The sequence below is a fragment of the Dioszegia hungarica genome (assembly GCF_025882075.1).
Source record: "Dioszegia hungarica strain PDD-24b-2 chromosome Unknown MKK02contig_8, whole genome shotgun sequence".
Taxonomy (NCBI): Eukaryota; Fungi; Basidiomycota; class Tremellomycetes; order Tremellales; family Bulleribasidiaceae; genus Dioszegia; species Dioszegia hungarica.
This window is the reverse complement of record NW_026515770.1, coordinates 4,882,106-4,895,931: the sequence shown is the minus strand read 5'-3', so window position 1 is coordinate 4,895,931 and position 13,826 is coordinate 4,882,106. Positions and strand designations below refer to the sequence as shown.

Genomic DNA, 13,826 nt, shown 5'->3' with positions numbered 1-13,826 from the left:
CCACCTCTTACAGGCCTTTCAGCGGCTCCAATCCTAGACTGATCACACCCGCCTCGACCTCATTGTTCCAGAACGTCTTGAGATCCCATCCTCCGCCTCGTACCTTCCCCTCCCTGTCCTCTTTGACCCAGACGACCCAGCTCCGCCCGTCCACATACTCCTCTTTCGGGCTGTACCAATCCCTGTAACCCCCTTCTGGTGGATTATAAGGTATGGCGACATAAGGTCCCGTATAGTCGTCCGCGAGCGGATCCGTCGTGTTCTCCTCTTTCGCCTCGTCTTTCGCCTGATTGGCAGGCATAGCTTTCGCGAGCGTCGCGGCTCGATGTTGCTTGGCCAGCTCATGCCGCCCCCTCACTTCCTCCGCCTTGGCGACGAGCCCCTTGCCCAGCGCATCGATGATCTCCACCTTGACCCGTTCTTCCTCCGCCCGCTCGAACCGCCCGGCCTCCTCTATCATCCGGACCCGCTCTTCCCGGCCGCGTTTGTCCACCTCGTCCCGCTCAGCCTGGGATAGCAGCTCGAGGGCGAGCCGTTCTTTGTTGGAGGCGATGAGGGAGGTGTTGGACCGGGTGTAGGATGCGATCGCCTTTTCGGTAGCTTCGACGTCAATCTCGTTGAGGAGGTTGAAGGCTGCTCGTCAGCTACCTGCCCGGCCTGCTATGAGGTCAAACAGGAGGTCATACTCCAGTTCTCCACATTCTCGAGGTAGTCATCATACTCCCTCATATTCTCAAAATCACTCTCCCGCTTATTGAACCTGATCATCAGCATACGTTCCAGGTCCCACCCGCTCAGAGGACGACTCACGTCTCCGCCATCCGCCGCCGCACGCTGACCTCCCGCTCCACCCTCAGATCCTCAAACGTCTGATGCTGGAAGTTGGCTTTTCGCAGTACACGCCCGCAGGTCGGACATGGCTCTGGGCCCAGCGTGAACAATCGGTCAATACATGACTCGCACATCCTGTGATAGCATGGCGAGACGAGCAGCCGGAGCGTCGGGTTGAATTGGCGGTCGGTATGGCAGATAGGGCAGACATCTTGCTCGGACTGCTTAATCAGCTACGCTCCCCGACCGTACCACGGATGGCTTACCGAGAACTCTGAGACGCGCTTGCTCCCATCTTTCACGCCAGCGAGGTACAGATACCCCTCATCCCCGCCCTTAGCGGACGGACCGATCCTCGACCCAGACCCAGACCCAGAGGCTATACCGCTGCCACTGCCGCTGGCTCCGCCGGACTTTCGGGGCGCGGAGGGCTTGATGCCGCGCGCGCTGAAGATGCCCTTCTTAGCTGCAGCGCCTGCTGAGGGCATCGCGAGTAAAAGGCTCAGAGGGATATGGTCAGATGAGAGTTGAGACGAGGAGAGTTATGGACCTTGCAGCACCGCGCTCTCTCAGCGGCGGATCTCGGTAACGTAATTCCTGGCTGCACCAACTTTCTGCAGCTGTTGCAGCCAAAATCTCTTCCTCTTGCACCTCGTCTCGACCAACAGCAACCATCCCAGAACCGCACACTACAGCCATGATCGCTTCTACAAGTCGCCTACCAGTGCTTGCCGCTCTTTCTCGGACCTTTGCGACGTCCGCGCGGTCTCTAGCGAAAGCGCCATTGGCTCCGAGCGGTACGTCCGATATATTATCCCTTTGTGCCCTCCACAAAGCTACAGGCCTCGGCCTGAACCACTGCCCCGACATCAAGCAAAGTGGTCCTTGTCGTGCTGACTGTATTCAGCTGAAGCAGCAAACCCTATCGATCTCCTCACCAAGATCGGACGCGGGGCGGAGAAGCGGTTAGCAGCACAGGCAGACAGCTGGGAGACACTTAACGGGGCGTGGATGAAGGGAGGTGAGGGACTCAAGAAGAGCGGACTGAGCGTGAGGGATAGAAGGTGAGCTCTGCACCTCGACATCACCTCTTACTTGAAGCCAAAGGTCTGGAGGAACTGAAGGAAAGAAGACAAGCGCTGAATCACAGATACGTTCTCTGGGCATTCTCGCGGTACTCTCAAGGCGAAGCTCTGGATTTTCTGAGTGGACCAAGAGTAGCGAAGAAGTACCGTGGGTGAGTGCAGGTCTCAAGTACCAGGTTGCGGGCAATGCTGACTATGCCTCCCCAATGCCTTTTCATGATCCTCGCTGCAATTCTATCCCGCTTCTTTCCATCGACGCCTCTCCCGCCATCTATCCGCCTAATACGCCTACATGATCACTCAAACAGCTGGGGGCCTAGAGTACAACATGGCATTCGGGTAAAGTAGTCTTGCTTATGCGACTATGCGATGATGTCTATGGGTTGTAGTCGTTGGTTCTGAAAGGTCAGCACGATGTCTGATCAATGTGATACGGCTATCGCCTCTGAAGAGGTATGAGATGGCTCACGCATGGTCTAGTGGGTCTGCACCTTTTGCCCAACTTGGCTCTCCTCCTGCTCGCACAGTCCCCTGTCTGCACATTCTGCTCGTCCGCATCGCTTGCTCGCAGCCAACCCTACTTCTTCGTGTCTCCCTCCAATTCCCTTCTCACCCTATCCCACTCCGCCCCGGCCAATCCTTCTAGACCATCCCCGCCCGCTGCTCCAGCTGCCTGTGCCCGCCTCTCCTTCGCCATTCCCCACTTCCAAGCTGCCAGTTCGCGCAGCGTATGTCCCTCTGGCGGTGCCGATCGTGGGTTCGTTTCGTGTAGATAGTAAGCGAGAAGGCCTGTGAATACTCCGAGGAGAGGATCAAGGGTACGTGAGAGGAGATAGACTTTGGGCATGATGCTGTAGGTGGGTGGTGAACAGGGTGTGAGGTGCAAAGGCAGAAGTTAAGGACCAGAGGGCGAGGGTTGGTGAATAGGATTAGCGGGATCAAATAAACCTAATGACGTTTTGAAACTTGAATAAAGTTCAGTCGACGTTTCAGAAGCGTATATGGGCAGCGAAGACGATGAAAGAGGCGACGTGGAAGGGCCATCGGCCAATCATACCATATCTCCTTGTATAGCAGCATAACGCTTCCTAAGGCTCGCTTCCATAGGATCAGCATCGCCCGCCAGCTCGCCTCGGCCTTCCGGCAGTCCCAGTCGCGCCAAAAGTGGCTTGACAGCGCTAGTGCCAGCACGTCCCTTACTGCCTCCGTCATCCATCTTCAACATGGTCGCGACTCGGTAAGCCTTCTGTCTTCCATTAACTGCGCCTCCATGAGCTGCCTGACCGCATACTGTAGCATATAGCCGTGGCTGACACCGCAGCGCCGCCTCTCGAAACCCCACACCCGCCCCCTCCTCCCCACCTCCCACTTCCCCCTCTTCTCCCGAGACGCCGTCATCAAAGTCCGAACGCGTCGAAATGACCACCTCTCTCTCTGGTGTAGAGACCACCCGCATGGCGACCTCAGCAGGCGAGATCACTGTCCGGCCTTTCCGGTCAAGCTCGAATGCGCAACTCAAGGCGGTGCTGAGTTTTACGCCGAGGACGTCTGCGCTGGACAGGCAGAACGTGGCGAGTCAGACGGACACATTTCGGGGATTCTTCACGCTTTTCTGGATAGGTGAGCTTCCTCATCACTTCCTCGGAGATATCCCAGGTGGACACAGCTGATATCATAGGCTTAGCGCTACTATTCTGCCGCACCTCCCTCGAATCATGGGAGACCAACAAAACTCCCCTCTCATGGACCTTCGGCCGACTGATCACCCGCGATGTCTTCGTCCTGGCATTCTCAGACGCACTCATGGTCCTCTCCATGTTCCTCTGCGTGCCCTTCGTTAAGGGATTGCAGAATGGGTGGTTCCGGTATCACTGGACTGGAGTGGTCATTCAGCATCTCTTCCAGACGGCGTATTTGGGCGTAGCTATCGCTTGGGGCTTTGTGAGGGACTGGTATTGGGTACAAAGCGGGTTCTTGGTCTTGCGTAAGTGGATCTTGGGCTCGCAGATTATCCGCGTCGGTAGACGAATGAGCTGACTGTTTCAGATGCGCTTTCCAATATGATGAAGGTCAGCTCATCCAGAAGTCACTATCCTTCCGGTCAGAGCTGACTTGGCAGATGCACTCGTACATGGCGCATAATGGGATGCTGAGCAACGTCGCCAGGCGTCTCAAGACCGAACGAGCCGAACTCGACCGATACCTTGGTACCCTCCCCGGCGGTCGGGAGGCTGCATTGGCGCAAGCTAGCCAGCGACGGTCCGAGCTCGAAGCAAAGGAGGCACAAGAGTCTACCACCCCGGTTGGGACGCCCGGACCTGGCACTCCCTCCCTGTCCGCGGCGATCAGCCTGGAGAATGTCGCTGGAGGGAACGGGACGATGACGCCTGGGAAAGGCAGGGGGTTGACGGGGTACGAGTTCCCCGTTGCCGCCGCGCAGAAGTTGCAGGCTACGGCAGAGGGACGATCTCGGAGTGACAGTACCGGCGCGACATCGCCTACGCGCCCTCGGACCCCTTCGTCCGCAGCGGCCAACTCCGTCCGCCGGCGTCGCAAGTCCAAGCACCTCGCTAGGGATGCGCTACCCACCCCTGAGCCGAATCTACCGCACGGAACATCCCTCGAGCCATCAGCCAACACGACGCCCCACGAGCCGCGCGCACCGCATCTGCTGGGCTGGTCAGAGGACGAAAAGATAGCGCTGCTCGCGCGGAACATTGATGCGATGGAGGATGAGCTGAGGAGCAATGGGGCAAAGGGGCTGGTCTGGCCTCAGAACGTGACGTATGCCCACTTTGCGGACTTTATGATCATCCCGACCCTGGTGTATCAGCTGGAGTATCCGAGGACAGCTACGTAAGTCTTCCTCGCTGGCAGGGGTATCAGTGGATGCGGCAGAGCTTGACCCTGGCTGACAGTACAGAATGAACCCCTTCGTCGTACTCGAGAAGATCATCGCCACGTTCGGTACCTTCTCCCTGATCTACACCATCACCGAGCACTACATCCTGCCATATACGCCCAAACCGGAGGATACGCTCTTCAAGAGCTTTGTCAATCTTGCTTTGCCCATGATTATCAACTATCTGCTGTAAGTCATGTTTCGCAGAGTACATGTTGGCGATAAGGCTTTGAGCTGACTAGTCAGTATCTTCTAGTATGTCCAGCTGACCATAACAGCTCGTCCCAATGGAAATATGAGCCAAAGCTGACAAGTCAGCATCATCTTTGAATGCGTGTGTCAAGGTTTCGCCGAGCTATCATAGTAAGCTACCATCTTCGTGCCATCCTGTGAAGCCAGCTGACATTGTAGCTTCGCAGACAGGGAGTTCTACCAAGACTGGTGGAACTCGACATCATGGGATCAGTTCAGCCGGAAATGGAACAAACCCGTACATGTAGGTTTTCCCCACTTTCCCCACCTCCACCACCAGATTACTAACTTTGTTTCCGTACCGCTACTGATATCTCAGACGTTCCTCCTCCGTCATGTGTACGCCTCATCAATGGACGGTCTCCGCCTATCGCGCATGTCGGCCGCATTCGTGACCTTCCTCCTCTCGGCGCTATGCCACGAGCTCGTCATGGCCGTAGTGAGCAAGAAGGTCCGGCCGTACCTGTTCCTCATGCAGGTGAGCTCTGTCCCTCATGGTCATTCGTCTAGGAAGGCGTGGAGGAACGAGCTGATTTGCGTGTAGATGGGCCAGCTGCCGCTCATTGCGCTGGGGAGATTACCGATCGTCAGGCGGAACAAGACAATAGGGAATATCGTGTTCTGGATTGGTCTGATGGCTGGTTTCCCATTATTGTGAGCTGTCTTGAGCACCGAGCCTGGATCATCAAGCTGATATCTGCAGGGCGATAGGGTATCTGAAGTACTAGAGCAGAACGAAAGAGGACAGACGGACCGATCCGCCATCTTGATAGCGGAGACGAGGAATGATGAAGCCAAACGATCTGAGATGCAGCATGTTGGTCTGGCTTACTACCAGCTCAGGTACACTACTGCGGATCAGAGCTGCTGAGGTGATGTTCTGCACTTTGATTCATTTCCTTTTCTATTCGCACTATAAACTACAGGGTGTCCCGAGATTCCAATCTAGACAACGGAAAGGGGAGCTCCTAGATAAACCGAGAAAAGATAGATGAGATTTGAGATAGTATAAGCCGAGACTCTGAGGAGCTGTTCTATTTCCGATCCAACAACGCCTGAACGCTACAACCACTACTCGTAACTCCCCAACTCGAACCGCCACAGACCGTCGACCAGCGAAAGGACCAATAGCAAAGTGGAGGAAGGGATGCCGTTAAAGTGAGACCGAGCCGAGACCGCCGAGACCGGGTGATAGAAAAGGAAGGGGGTGTCTAATTCGCAGGGAGGGTTTGTTTGGGTATCGTATGTACATATAGTTGATTGATCATCATCTCGCCGTTCGCCTTGTCGGTTCATCGAAAGGATCAGAGGGCGGGTGGAGTGTGCTCGACGCCCGAGTGCCGACTGTTGACACTCTCCGGAGACGAGTACGAGTCCTCCTGACCCTGCCCTTGCCCCTGCTCCGCCTTGCCCTCGCTCTCGTACTGCCACTCCCCGCTACCGTGGCTGCTGTGGCCCTGCCCCTGGTGGTACGGGTGCTGGTGTTGGCCGCTGGAGGAGACCGGAGTGGGCATGTAGTGCTGGCCGGGGGAGGGGTGGTGCTGCGGGTGCTGGAGCTGATGCCCGTGCGGATACGAGTTGTAGACCGGGACATACATGGGCTGCCCGCCGTGCTGGGCGTGGGGATGCATGGGCTGGTGGTGCTGGGCCTGGATGGGCACGTAGTGGTATCCCTGGGGCGGGTACTGCATGCCGGGAGGGGGAGGGAGGTGTTGGCCGTGCTGGGAGGGGACGGGGTACATGGGCTCGCCAGCGGACGACATGGGCGTAGGGGCAGGCTGCCAGCTGGACCGACCGGTACCCGTGAACGCGATACCGACGGAAGGACCCCCTTGACCGGACGAGGGAGAGTACGGCTCGTGCTCGAGACGGCGGCGAGGAGCTTCCGGCGGGCTGATGGTACCGATCGCCAGCTGCTTGGACCGCGCGGTCGACTTGGCTTTGCCCGGAGGACCGACCGAGGACGACTTTTTGACGCTGGCGTGGGACGCGGTAGGCGAGGCGTTGGCGCCGGCGGGAGGGTGGTAGCCGCCCGAGTGGAACCACGATTCGCAGCCCGCTCGGATCGCCCACTTGCGCGCACCGCCCGATTGGTCGCCGTACGGCCGAGGGAGCTTGACGAATGCCTTGCACATGGAGGTCTGGTGGCGGACACCGTTGTAGACTTTGGAGGGGTTCTGGCGGTAGTCTGTAGCATCAGCGGTAGGTCTTGGTGGCTGACGTTATGGTGCGGCAAGGTGTGTATGGATGGGGAGGTGTGAAGGGAGGGAAAGGATGATGAGTACTCACATGTGTACCTCCGCTTGATGCTGTCACTAATCTCCGACACGTACAACTGATGCGGCGCCGCAGCGAGCAACAACGCCTCCCCGATCAACGCCGCATAGCTCATAGGCGGGCGAGGCGCCGGGAGCTCGCCGGGAGCGAGGATGGGCTCGTCCATCTTGGTCGGGACGGACCAGTACTGCTGGGGAGCGGGGTAGTTGTAGCCTGGTGGCGGGCGAGCGAGGTACTGGCCGTCGGTGTGGGTAGGCAACGACGAGTGGGCAGGCCAAGGTGAGTAGGCTGGGTTGGCGTCGTACTGTGACGGATACGAGTGGGCAAGGTCGTCAGAGTAGGAAAGTGTGTGGGAGGATGCGGGTTGTTGAGGATGGGTGGCGAAAGGGGGAGGAGGTGCCGCATAAGAAGGTTGCATGTTGGACGGATGAGAAGGAAGCGAGCCGAAGGTTGGGTGAGGCACGGCTGACGTAGAAGAAGCACCGTGCGCGTGGTGATGATCGCCGTGTGCCTGACCCCTCGAGGCCCCAAGTCCGGACTGGCCGGACGACTCGTTCCTACCACCTGATGACCGGAGCTGAGGGGGAGGCGGGGCAGCATAGGTGCTGCCAGTGGGCGCGGTGGTGGCGAGGAGGGATGGAGGGTTGGGAGGAGGAGACATGGGACTGTCAGCGGTGGTGGGGCGGGCGCGCTCGTTGGACTCCATGGGCGGCATCATGCGACGGGGCCAGGTGGCTGGCTGGGTGATGTAGACGCCGTTACCGTTGTGCGAGAGGGTGGGGCGGAGGGCGGAGCGGGTCTTGGGATGAGGAGCAGACATGAAGACGTCTCCGTTGTGTGAGAGGAGGGGGTTGCATGAGGGATCTTGAGAAGCTCTGACGACTGATCAGCACAAGTTCTTTTTGTGTTTTGGGGTGATGGGACCTGATGGAGAGGTTGAGTGATGGGGAAGATGAAACCTGATGGAAATGACGAGACAAAAGGAGCAGAGATGAAACTGAATACTCACTGGATGATCTGAGGCTCAGAGACAATAAGCGACCCGCTGATACCATAGGATGGCTGGGGCGAAGGGGTGGTGGGATACGTCATTGGGCTGCGCTGGGTGGGGGAGCCGGGCCGTTGCTGGTGGTGAGGGTGGGAATGGGCGATCTGTTGGTGAAGGGTGTAGCGATCGGTGCCAATGTAAGGCGAGTCGGAGAGGGAGGGGGAGACGGTAGAGTGCTGCTGCCGCTGCTGGTACTGCTGGTGGGTGATACGAGGTGTAGAGGTGGAAGGAGGAGGTTGGAAGGAGTCGATCTTTGTGGGTGCAGATGTGGGAGTGGAACAAAGAGTGGAATCGATGGGGAGAGTCGCGGTCGTGGGCGTACTCATATACCTCGGCGGCCAGGACTCCTCCATACGCGTACCCTTTGGGGTGGACGGAGCGCCAAACATCGCGGACGGTGGAGGGGAAGTAGGCTCCGAAAGGGTGTGTGGTATGACGAGGGGGAAGAGCAGAGGCAGAAGCGACGGCGAAGCGAGGTGAGCCGGGAAGGACGAGGATGTTGTGCGTGTGGATGGTGAGCGGCGTCGGAGGACCAGCCAGCGACAGGCAGAGGGAGGGAGAGGGATAGTGGAGTGAGTGGACGCGGATCGTTTCAAAGGCTAGCTGGCGAGCGAGGACGAGTGAGATGAAGGTGGTGGAGGTGTGCGGGGGCCAGGCAGGAAGGATGAGTTGAGGGAGTGTGAGTGTGGGGGAAAGGAAGAGGTCGGCGGTGATATAGACTTCTCACGGGTGGGGAAGACGTCGATCTTCCACCGCGTGATACGGGGGAGATGAGGTGTGTGTGGTAAAGGTGTGTCTATTGTTCCGGTCGGAACCAGCGTGGACGGGGGACTGTCCTCGTGCGGACCTTAGCACGCGGAATGGAGATTGGCGATAGCGGAACGAGGAAGAAGAAGCGCACAGCCGTGGAGGATCGACGTTGTGTGGATCGAGGGAGGCGGGGCGCGGCGGATGATTCGGCGAGAAGCAGCTGATAAGAGCAGAGATGGATGGCCAGATGAGTGGTAATTGTGTGTGAGGAAAGGGACGAGCGGGAAGGCTTTTTTGTCCAGATGAGGAGGGGATGTGTGTGTGGTCGAGTGCTGGTGGAGGGAGATTGTGTTGGTAGGGACAAAGCAGGCGTTTCAAGTCCGATCTTGGCTGCTGGTCTTTTGTGAGCAAGCAGTGCAAGTAGATGTATGTTTGAGAGAGAAAGAGCACATGTCAATGCATAAGAAGGGGCATGTGAGTAGTCTTGTCAGCATAGCCTCCGTCCGCACGGTCAGTGCAGTGATTGGATCGGTGAAGGGGAAAAGTACGGGCGACAGGTCGAGTGATTGGCCGAGTGAAGTGTGGCACTCGCGTCCGACAAAAGTGGCACTCCTCCTTGTTTCAGATCTCAAATACACGTGCGATGGATTCCTCCTTGGTGGTACTGCTTGGTGGGAATCTCGGAGCCACATCTCATGGGTATGCAGAGGGATCGACAGTACTGCGGCTCTCGGCGCATGACCTGTGATGAGATGTCGATTGCTCGAGGACCGCTAGGCAAGAATTGGCTCCGGCCGATCGCTCCGCCGATCTGACGTGCTTATCGCGGCAAAGTGTGGGCGATCATTTCGCACAACACAGGCGCTCCATGTCAGCTGATCAGCACGTCTTGAGCTAGCATTAGCTGCCGACGAGACTCGGAAGTACTGCGACAAGCTCGCGAGCCAAAAGAGAGCTCAAGCGAAGATCTGAAACTCAAACCGCGACGCCCCCCGTTTCAGGATTGCTCCGCATCTCGGCATGCTTCGCCGGATCTTGCCGCCTTTGCCGGGTCCCCGACGATCCTTTGCGCCAACGATACTCAAGCTCACTTGATTGGAAGCGTGAAGCCTAGCGGAGCGGATGATACATTAGCTGCCGAGACGCGGACCAAGCCATATGCACATGACCTCTACGGAGCTATTCTATAACCTACATACGGCTGAGCCCGAAATGTCCCCGACTCTGCTCGCGTCCCGTCAGCTCGGAGACCGCGACGTCCTTCTCCGCTTCGCTCTCCCCTCTGCCTCCACTCCATCCCCCCCACTCCGCGACGCCGAATCTTCCCCATCATCCTCCTCGTCATCCTCCAGAGGGTCTCGCCACGCCCCCGTCGCAGCCCCTGTCCCAGCTGCTCCGTCTCCGAGGTCGGGCGCCGAAGTGAGGCCTGGACTTGGCGAAGTGGGTTGACGGCGAGTAGCTCCGGCCGAGTCATCCTCGTCGTCTTCGTCCTCGCTGGGGTTGGACGGCCAGTCGGGACTGCCGACTTGCTCCTCCGGCTCGACGTCGCCATCGACACCCACCGCCTTCTTCTCCCTTCCCTTCCCCTTCGCCCGCCCATTCACCGGCGCTCCGCTCCGCCCACTCGTCGCTCCGACCTCCGGAATAACCGGTACCTGCTGGCTTCCAGCCGAGCTTGAACTCGCGTCCCTCCCCGCCGATCGCTTGAGTCCGCCGACGAGGAATGGCTTGGAGAAAGCATCATGGAGGGTGTCCACTTTGGCTTTTCCAAGCCCTTTGACGCCAGCGAGGATTTGTGGCGACTTGGCAGACATGCTGGCGAAGGACTGATATGTCAGCTCTCACCTAACTCCGGACTGCTATTGCTAAGGAAGCGATGTAGCGCAACTCACTCCAAATTGGCTCGCCAGGTTGACAGCATCCGTCTTGTTGACCTTCTTCCCGCTCGTCAAAACGTGCTGAAGCTGATCATGATACGTCTGATGTACCTTCTCCTTTAGCGTATCGGCCGACTTGTGCTCGAATTGCTTGAAGGTCGTGAGGTACTGGGCGATCTCGTCGTTCGACCAGGCGACGATGGTGGAGAGGTTATTGACGATTGCGATCTTTGTGAGTTCGCGAAGGGATTGCTGGTGCTCGCTCTATCGGATCAGCTCGATCCCATGTGGTAGATCAACCGCGAAGAACGAAGAGCTGAAATACGTACGACGTCGCAAAGGATGATTAGGACGCGTAGGTTGTATATATTGCGCATCTTTTCGATACGACCATGAATATACTCCGGATGCAAGCGGTGGTACTTCAGACTAGACCAGTCAGCTCGTTCCCTGATCCACTTCGGACGCTGTCAACTCACCTAAGGAACAAGACGCCTGTATGTGTCCCCACCTGGTAATCCGCCGGAATATCGCCCAGCTCTTGCGGGACGTTCTTGATAGCTTTCAATACCGGATTTCCACGCTATCAATCAGCTTCGTCTATTATCCCTTTGACTCACCTGTACCGCGCTATAGATTATCGCATTCTTGCTATTGACCGACCGATGCACTGGCTTGACTGGTCCAGCTGGCACAGCCGGTGTCTCTCCTTCCGCCGGTCCGCCGCTAGAAGCTGAAGACGGAGTTGTGCCACTCGTTCCGGATGTTCCGGCAGCTCCTGAGCTGCCTGAGGTAGTGGAAGAGGACGCTTCCGCTGCTGCAGCGCTGCTACCGCTGGAGCCACCGCTAGACGAGGCGTTCCGAAGCGAGGCAGACGAGGAACCGTTGGTCCCGTTGGTCGCCGCGATCAAACTCGCTGCCGGGCGGAAAGCCGGAGGCATGGGTCGGGCCACTCTCGATGGTCCGGCTGTTGCGCCGTTAGAGATGCCGGTCGATGGCTCGGACATGTCGTGTAGGGTGTGGGTACTGTAGCTATGTAGATATGCTGGATGTGAGAAAGTTACAAGTGCAGAGTCAAAGGTGCAAAGGTGGAGGTCGCAAGCTGGTCCGGTCATCTTTTGGCTCTGGCGGCGATCGCCGTATCGTCACCCTGCGCCAAAGCGTAAACAAACGCGACTGGCTTCTTTCTTCCACCATCAACCTCTCTTTCGAGACGACTTTCGGCTTCTATCATACCAATACTTATCGCTTTACTTGCAAGAGCAGAAGCCTGCAAGGAAACCTATCGACAAGATCATCTAGAAGGGCTGAGCGAGATGGCAGCAGGAACAAGAGGGCCCAAAAGGGTGAGCTCGTCCATCGCCTCCCTTTTCCGATGTCTCTAGCTGACCCGTCAGGGAGGAAAGGAGAATGCCCCTCTAGCACAAGTAGACGACGATGTACTAGCAAGCGGGGTGGTCGATGGTAGATTCCTCCTACTCACCTACGGGGACGGAAGGCTGACGAAGAAGATATCCCGGACGTTCCAGTGAAACCCGCCAAAGCTGCCCCGAAAGCCGCAGCGAAGGGCAGGACCGCCAAGGCGAGAGCGGCTCCAGCTGCGGCCGCGGTAGAAGAGGCACCAACAGCGGTGGAGGAGGTGGAGGTGGAAAGGCCTGTCAAGCCGGAGAGTGCAGCAGGGAAGGGAGCGGTGTCGCAGAAGAAGGTGGATCAGGTGAGTACATCCAGTATGATCGCAGCTATCAGCTGTACAGAGAGCTGACAGACCAGCTCGAAGTTGAGAGCAAGCGTCTCCGAAGTCAACGAGACGACTATGCTCGGCAATTCGAGGAGCTGTCCAATCTGCGGAATACGTCCGCCGAGAGCACGCTGGAGAAGTTCAAAGCGAACATCGAGGTTCAGGGAAAGGGTGAGCTGATATCAATCTTGTCTTGCAGCCAAGGGCAGAAGCTGATATACTAGCCAAGGACGACATCATCTCTACCCTCACTCAGCTGAATGAGAAGCTGCAAGCCAAGATTCAAGGTCTCGAGAAGGCCGCTCGGGCCGACGCGCCCAAGGCGGACCCGAAGGAGATCAAGGCGCTCAAGGAAGCGGCGGAGAGGGCGGACGCGGATCTCGCAAAGAGGAATACAGAATGTGAGTTGAATGGATCGGAAGCATCGGCCCGTCTGCAACAAAACTGACGAAGTAGATGCGGAGCTAGAGAAGATGTACAAGGCGGAACAGCAGTTCTCCCAAGGCCTTCAAGCGTCCCGCTCAACCGCCCCTGCGCCGACTGTCGACAAAGTCGTCTCGCCTGACGAGTCCGCCGAAGACGCAGCGATCATCCGGCTCTACGAGGACATTACGGAGCTAAACTGCGTGGGCGTCAAGATCAGGGACGGGCGGTATGGGCCCAAAGACAAAATACTGGACTTCAACTGTATCCTTACGCCAGGACAGGGATCAAGTGAGCTCCGGCTCCGAGATCGACTGCGAATGGATTAAGCTTACTCGACCAGGTATCAACTTCCGCCTCCGTACCTTCAAAGAGCTCGACCCGGCCAAACAAGCTCAACGCGCTCGGAACCCCTACAACGCCATCGTCCAGTTCACACCCGAGCTCTCGCGCGAGACGGACCAGGCGTTCATCCAGCGCCTAGGCAAGTTCCAAGAGGAGATTCGGTTCATGCAGGAGGAATTGCCGGGGGTTATGCGGGATCTGAGGAGTAGGGTCGCTGGAGAGGCGGAATGAGCGAGTGAGATCAAAGGAGATATGGGAGCTGGGAACAGGAGGGCACGCCGCGAGAGAACAAAGACCG

The 13,826-nt window shown here is 57.8% G+C and overlaps 6 protein-coding genes across 6 annotated transcripts; 2 read left to right on the top strand and 4 right to left on the bottom strand.

Annotated features, from left to right (window-relative positions):
• Positions 1-7: 7 nt before the first annotated feature.
• On the bottom strand, positions 8-1,319 carry MKK02DRAFT_26973 (putative transcription/repair factor TFIIH subunit Tfb3; the record flags this gene model as incomplete). Its single annotated transcript, XM_053087284.1, has 4 exons — positions 8-633; positions 687-760; positions 811-1,052; positions 1,098-1,319. 4 exons carry the CDS (start codon positions 1,317-1,319, stop codon positions 8-10), a joined length of 1,164 nt encoding a protein of 387 aa, XP_052946696.1.
• Positions 1,320-2,278: 959 nt separating this feature from the next.
• On the bottom strand, positions 2,279-2,763 carry MKK02DRAFT_33999 (uncharacterized protein; the record flags this gene model as incomplete). Its single annotated transcript, XM_053088831.1, has 3 exons — positions 2,279-2,314; positions 2,386-2,493; positions 2,530-2,763. The coding sequence occupies 3 exons, from the start codon at positions 2,761-2,763 to the stop codon at positions 2,279-2,281; spliced, it is 378 nt and encodes a 125-aa protein (XP_052946695.1).
• A 571-nt stretch (positions 2,764-3,334) lies between these two features.
• MKK02DRAFT_24994 (putative sterol O-acyltransferase) lies at positions 3,335-5,728 on the top strand (the record flags this gene model as incomplete). Its single annotated transcript, XM_053086967.1, has 10 exons — positions 3,335-3,536; positions 3,595-3,900; positions 3,963-3,985; positions 4,036-4,250; positions 4,317-4,772; positions 4,840-5,007; positions 5,137-5,181; positions 5,230-5,314; positions 5,390-5,548; positions 5,615-5,728. 10 exons carry the CDS (start codon positions 3,335-3,337, stop codon positions 5,726-5,728), a joined length of 1,773 nt encoding a protein of 590 aa, XP_052946694.1.
• Positions 5,729-6,374: 646 nt separating this feature from the next.
• MKK02DRAFT_45624 (uncharacterized protein) lies at positions 6,375-8,784 on the bottom strand (the record flags this gene model as incomplete). Its single annotated transcript, XM_053093523.1, has 3 exons — positions 6,375-7,258; positions 7,360-8,222; positions 8,357-8,784. The coding sequence occupies 3 exons, from the start codon at positions 8,782-8,784 to the stop codon at positions 6,375-6,377; spliced, it is 2,175 nt and encodes a 724-aa protein (XP_052946693.1).
• Positions 8,785-10,866: 2,082 nt separating this feature from the next.
• On the bottom strand, positions 10,867-11,605 carry MKK02DRAFT_13756 (restriction endonuclease type II-like protein; the record flags this gene model as incomplete). The annotated part of the gene is made up of 4 exons (XM_053085533.1): positions 10,867-10,971; positions 11,038-11,286; positions 11,352-11,451; positions 11,502-11,605. Coding segments are annotated over 4 exons (558 nt in total), but the record flags the coding sequence as incomplete, so codon positions are not given.
• Positions 11,606-12,338: 733 nt separating this feature from the next.
• On the top strand, positions 12,339-13,759 carry MKK02DRAFT_33995 (uncharacterized protein; the record flags this gene model as incomplete). Its single annotated transcript, XM_053088830.1, has 7 exons — positions 12,339-12,368; positions 12,420-12,486; positions 12,534-12,736; positions 12,793-12,931; positions 12,985-13,161; positions 13,217-13,474; positions 13,527-13,759. 7 exons carry the CDS (start codon positions 12,339-12,341, stop codon positions 13,757-13,759), a joined length of 1,107 nt encoding a protein of 368 aa, XP_052946691.1.
• Positions 13,760-13,826: the final 67 nt, after the last annotated feature.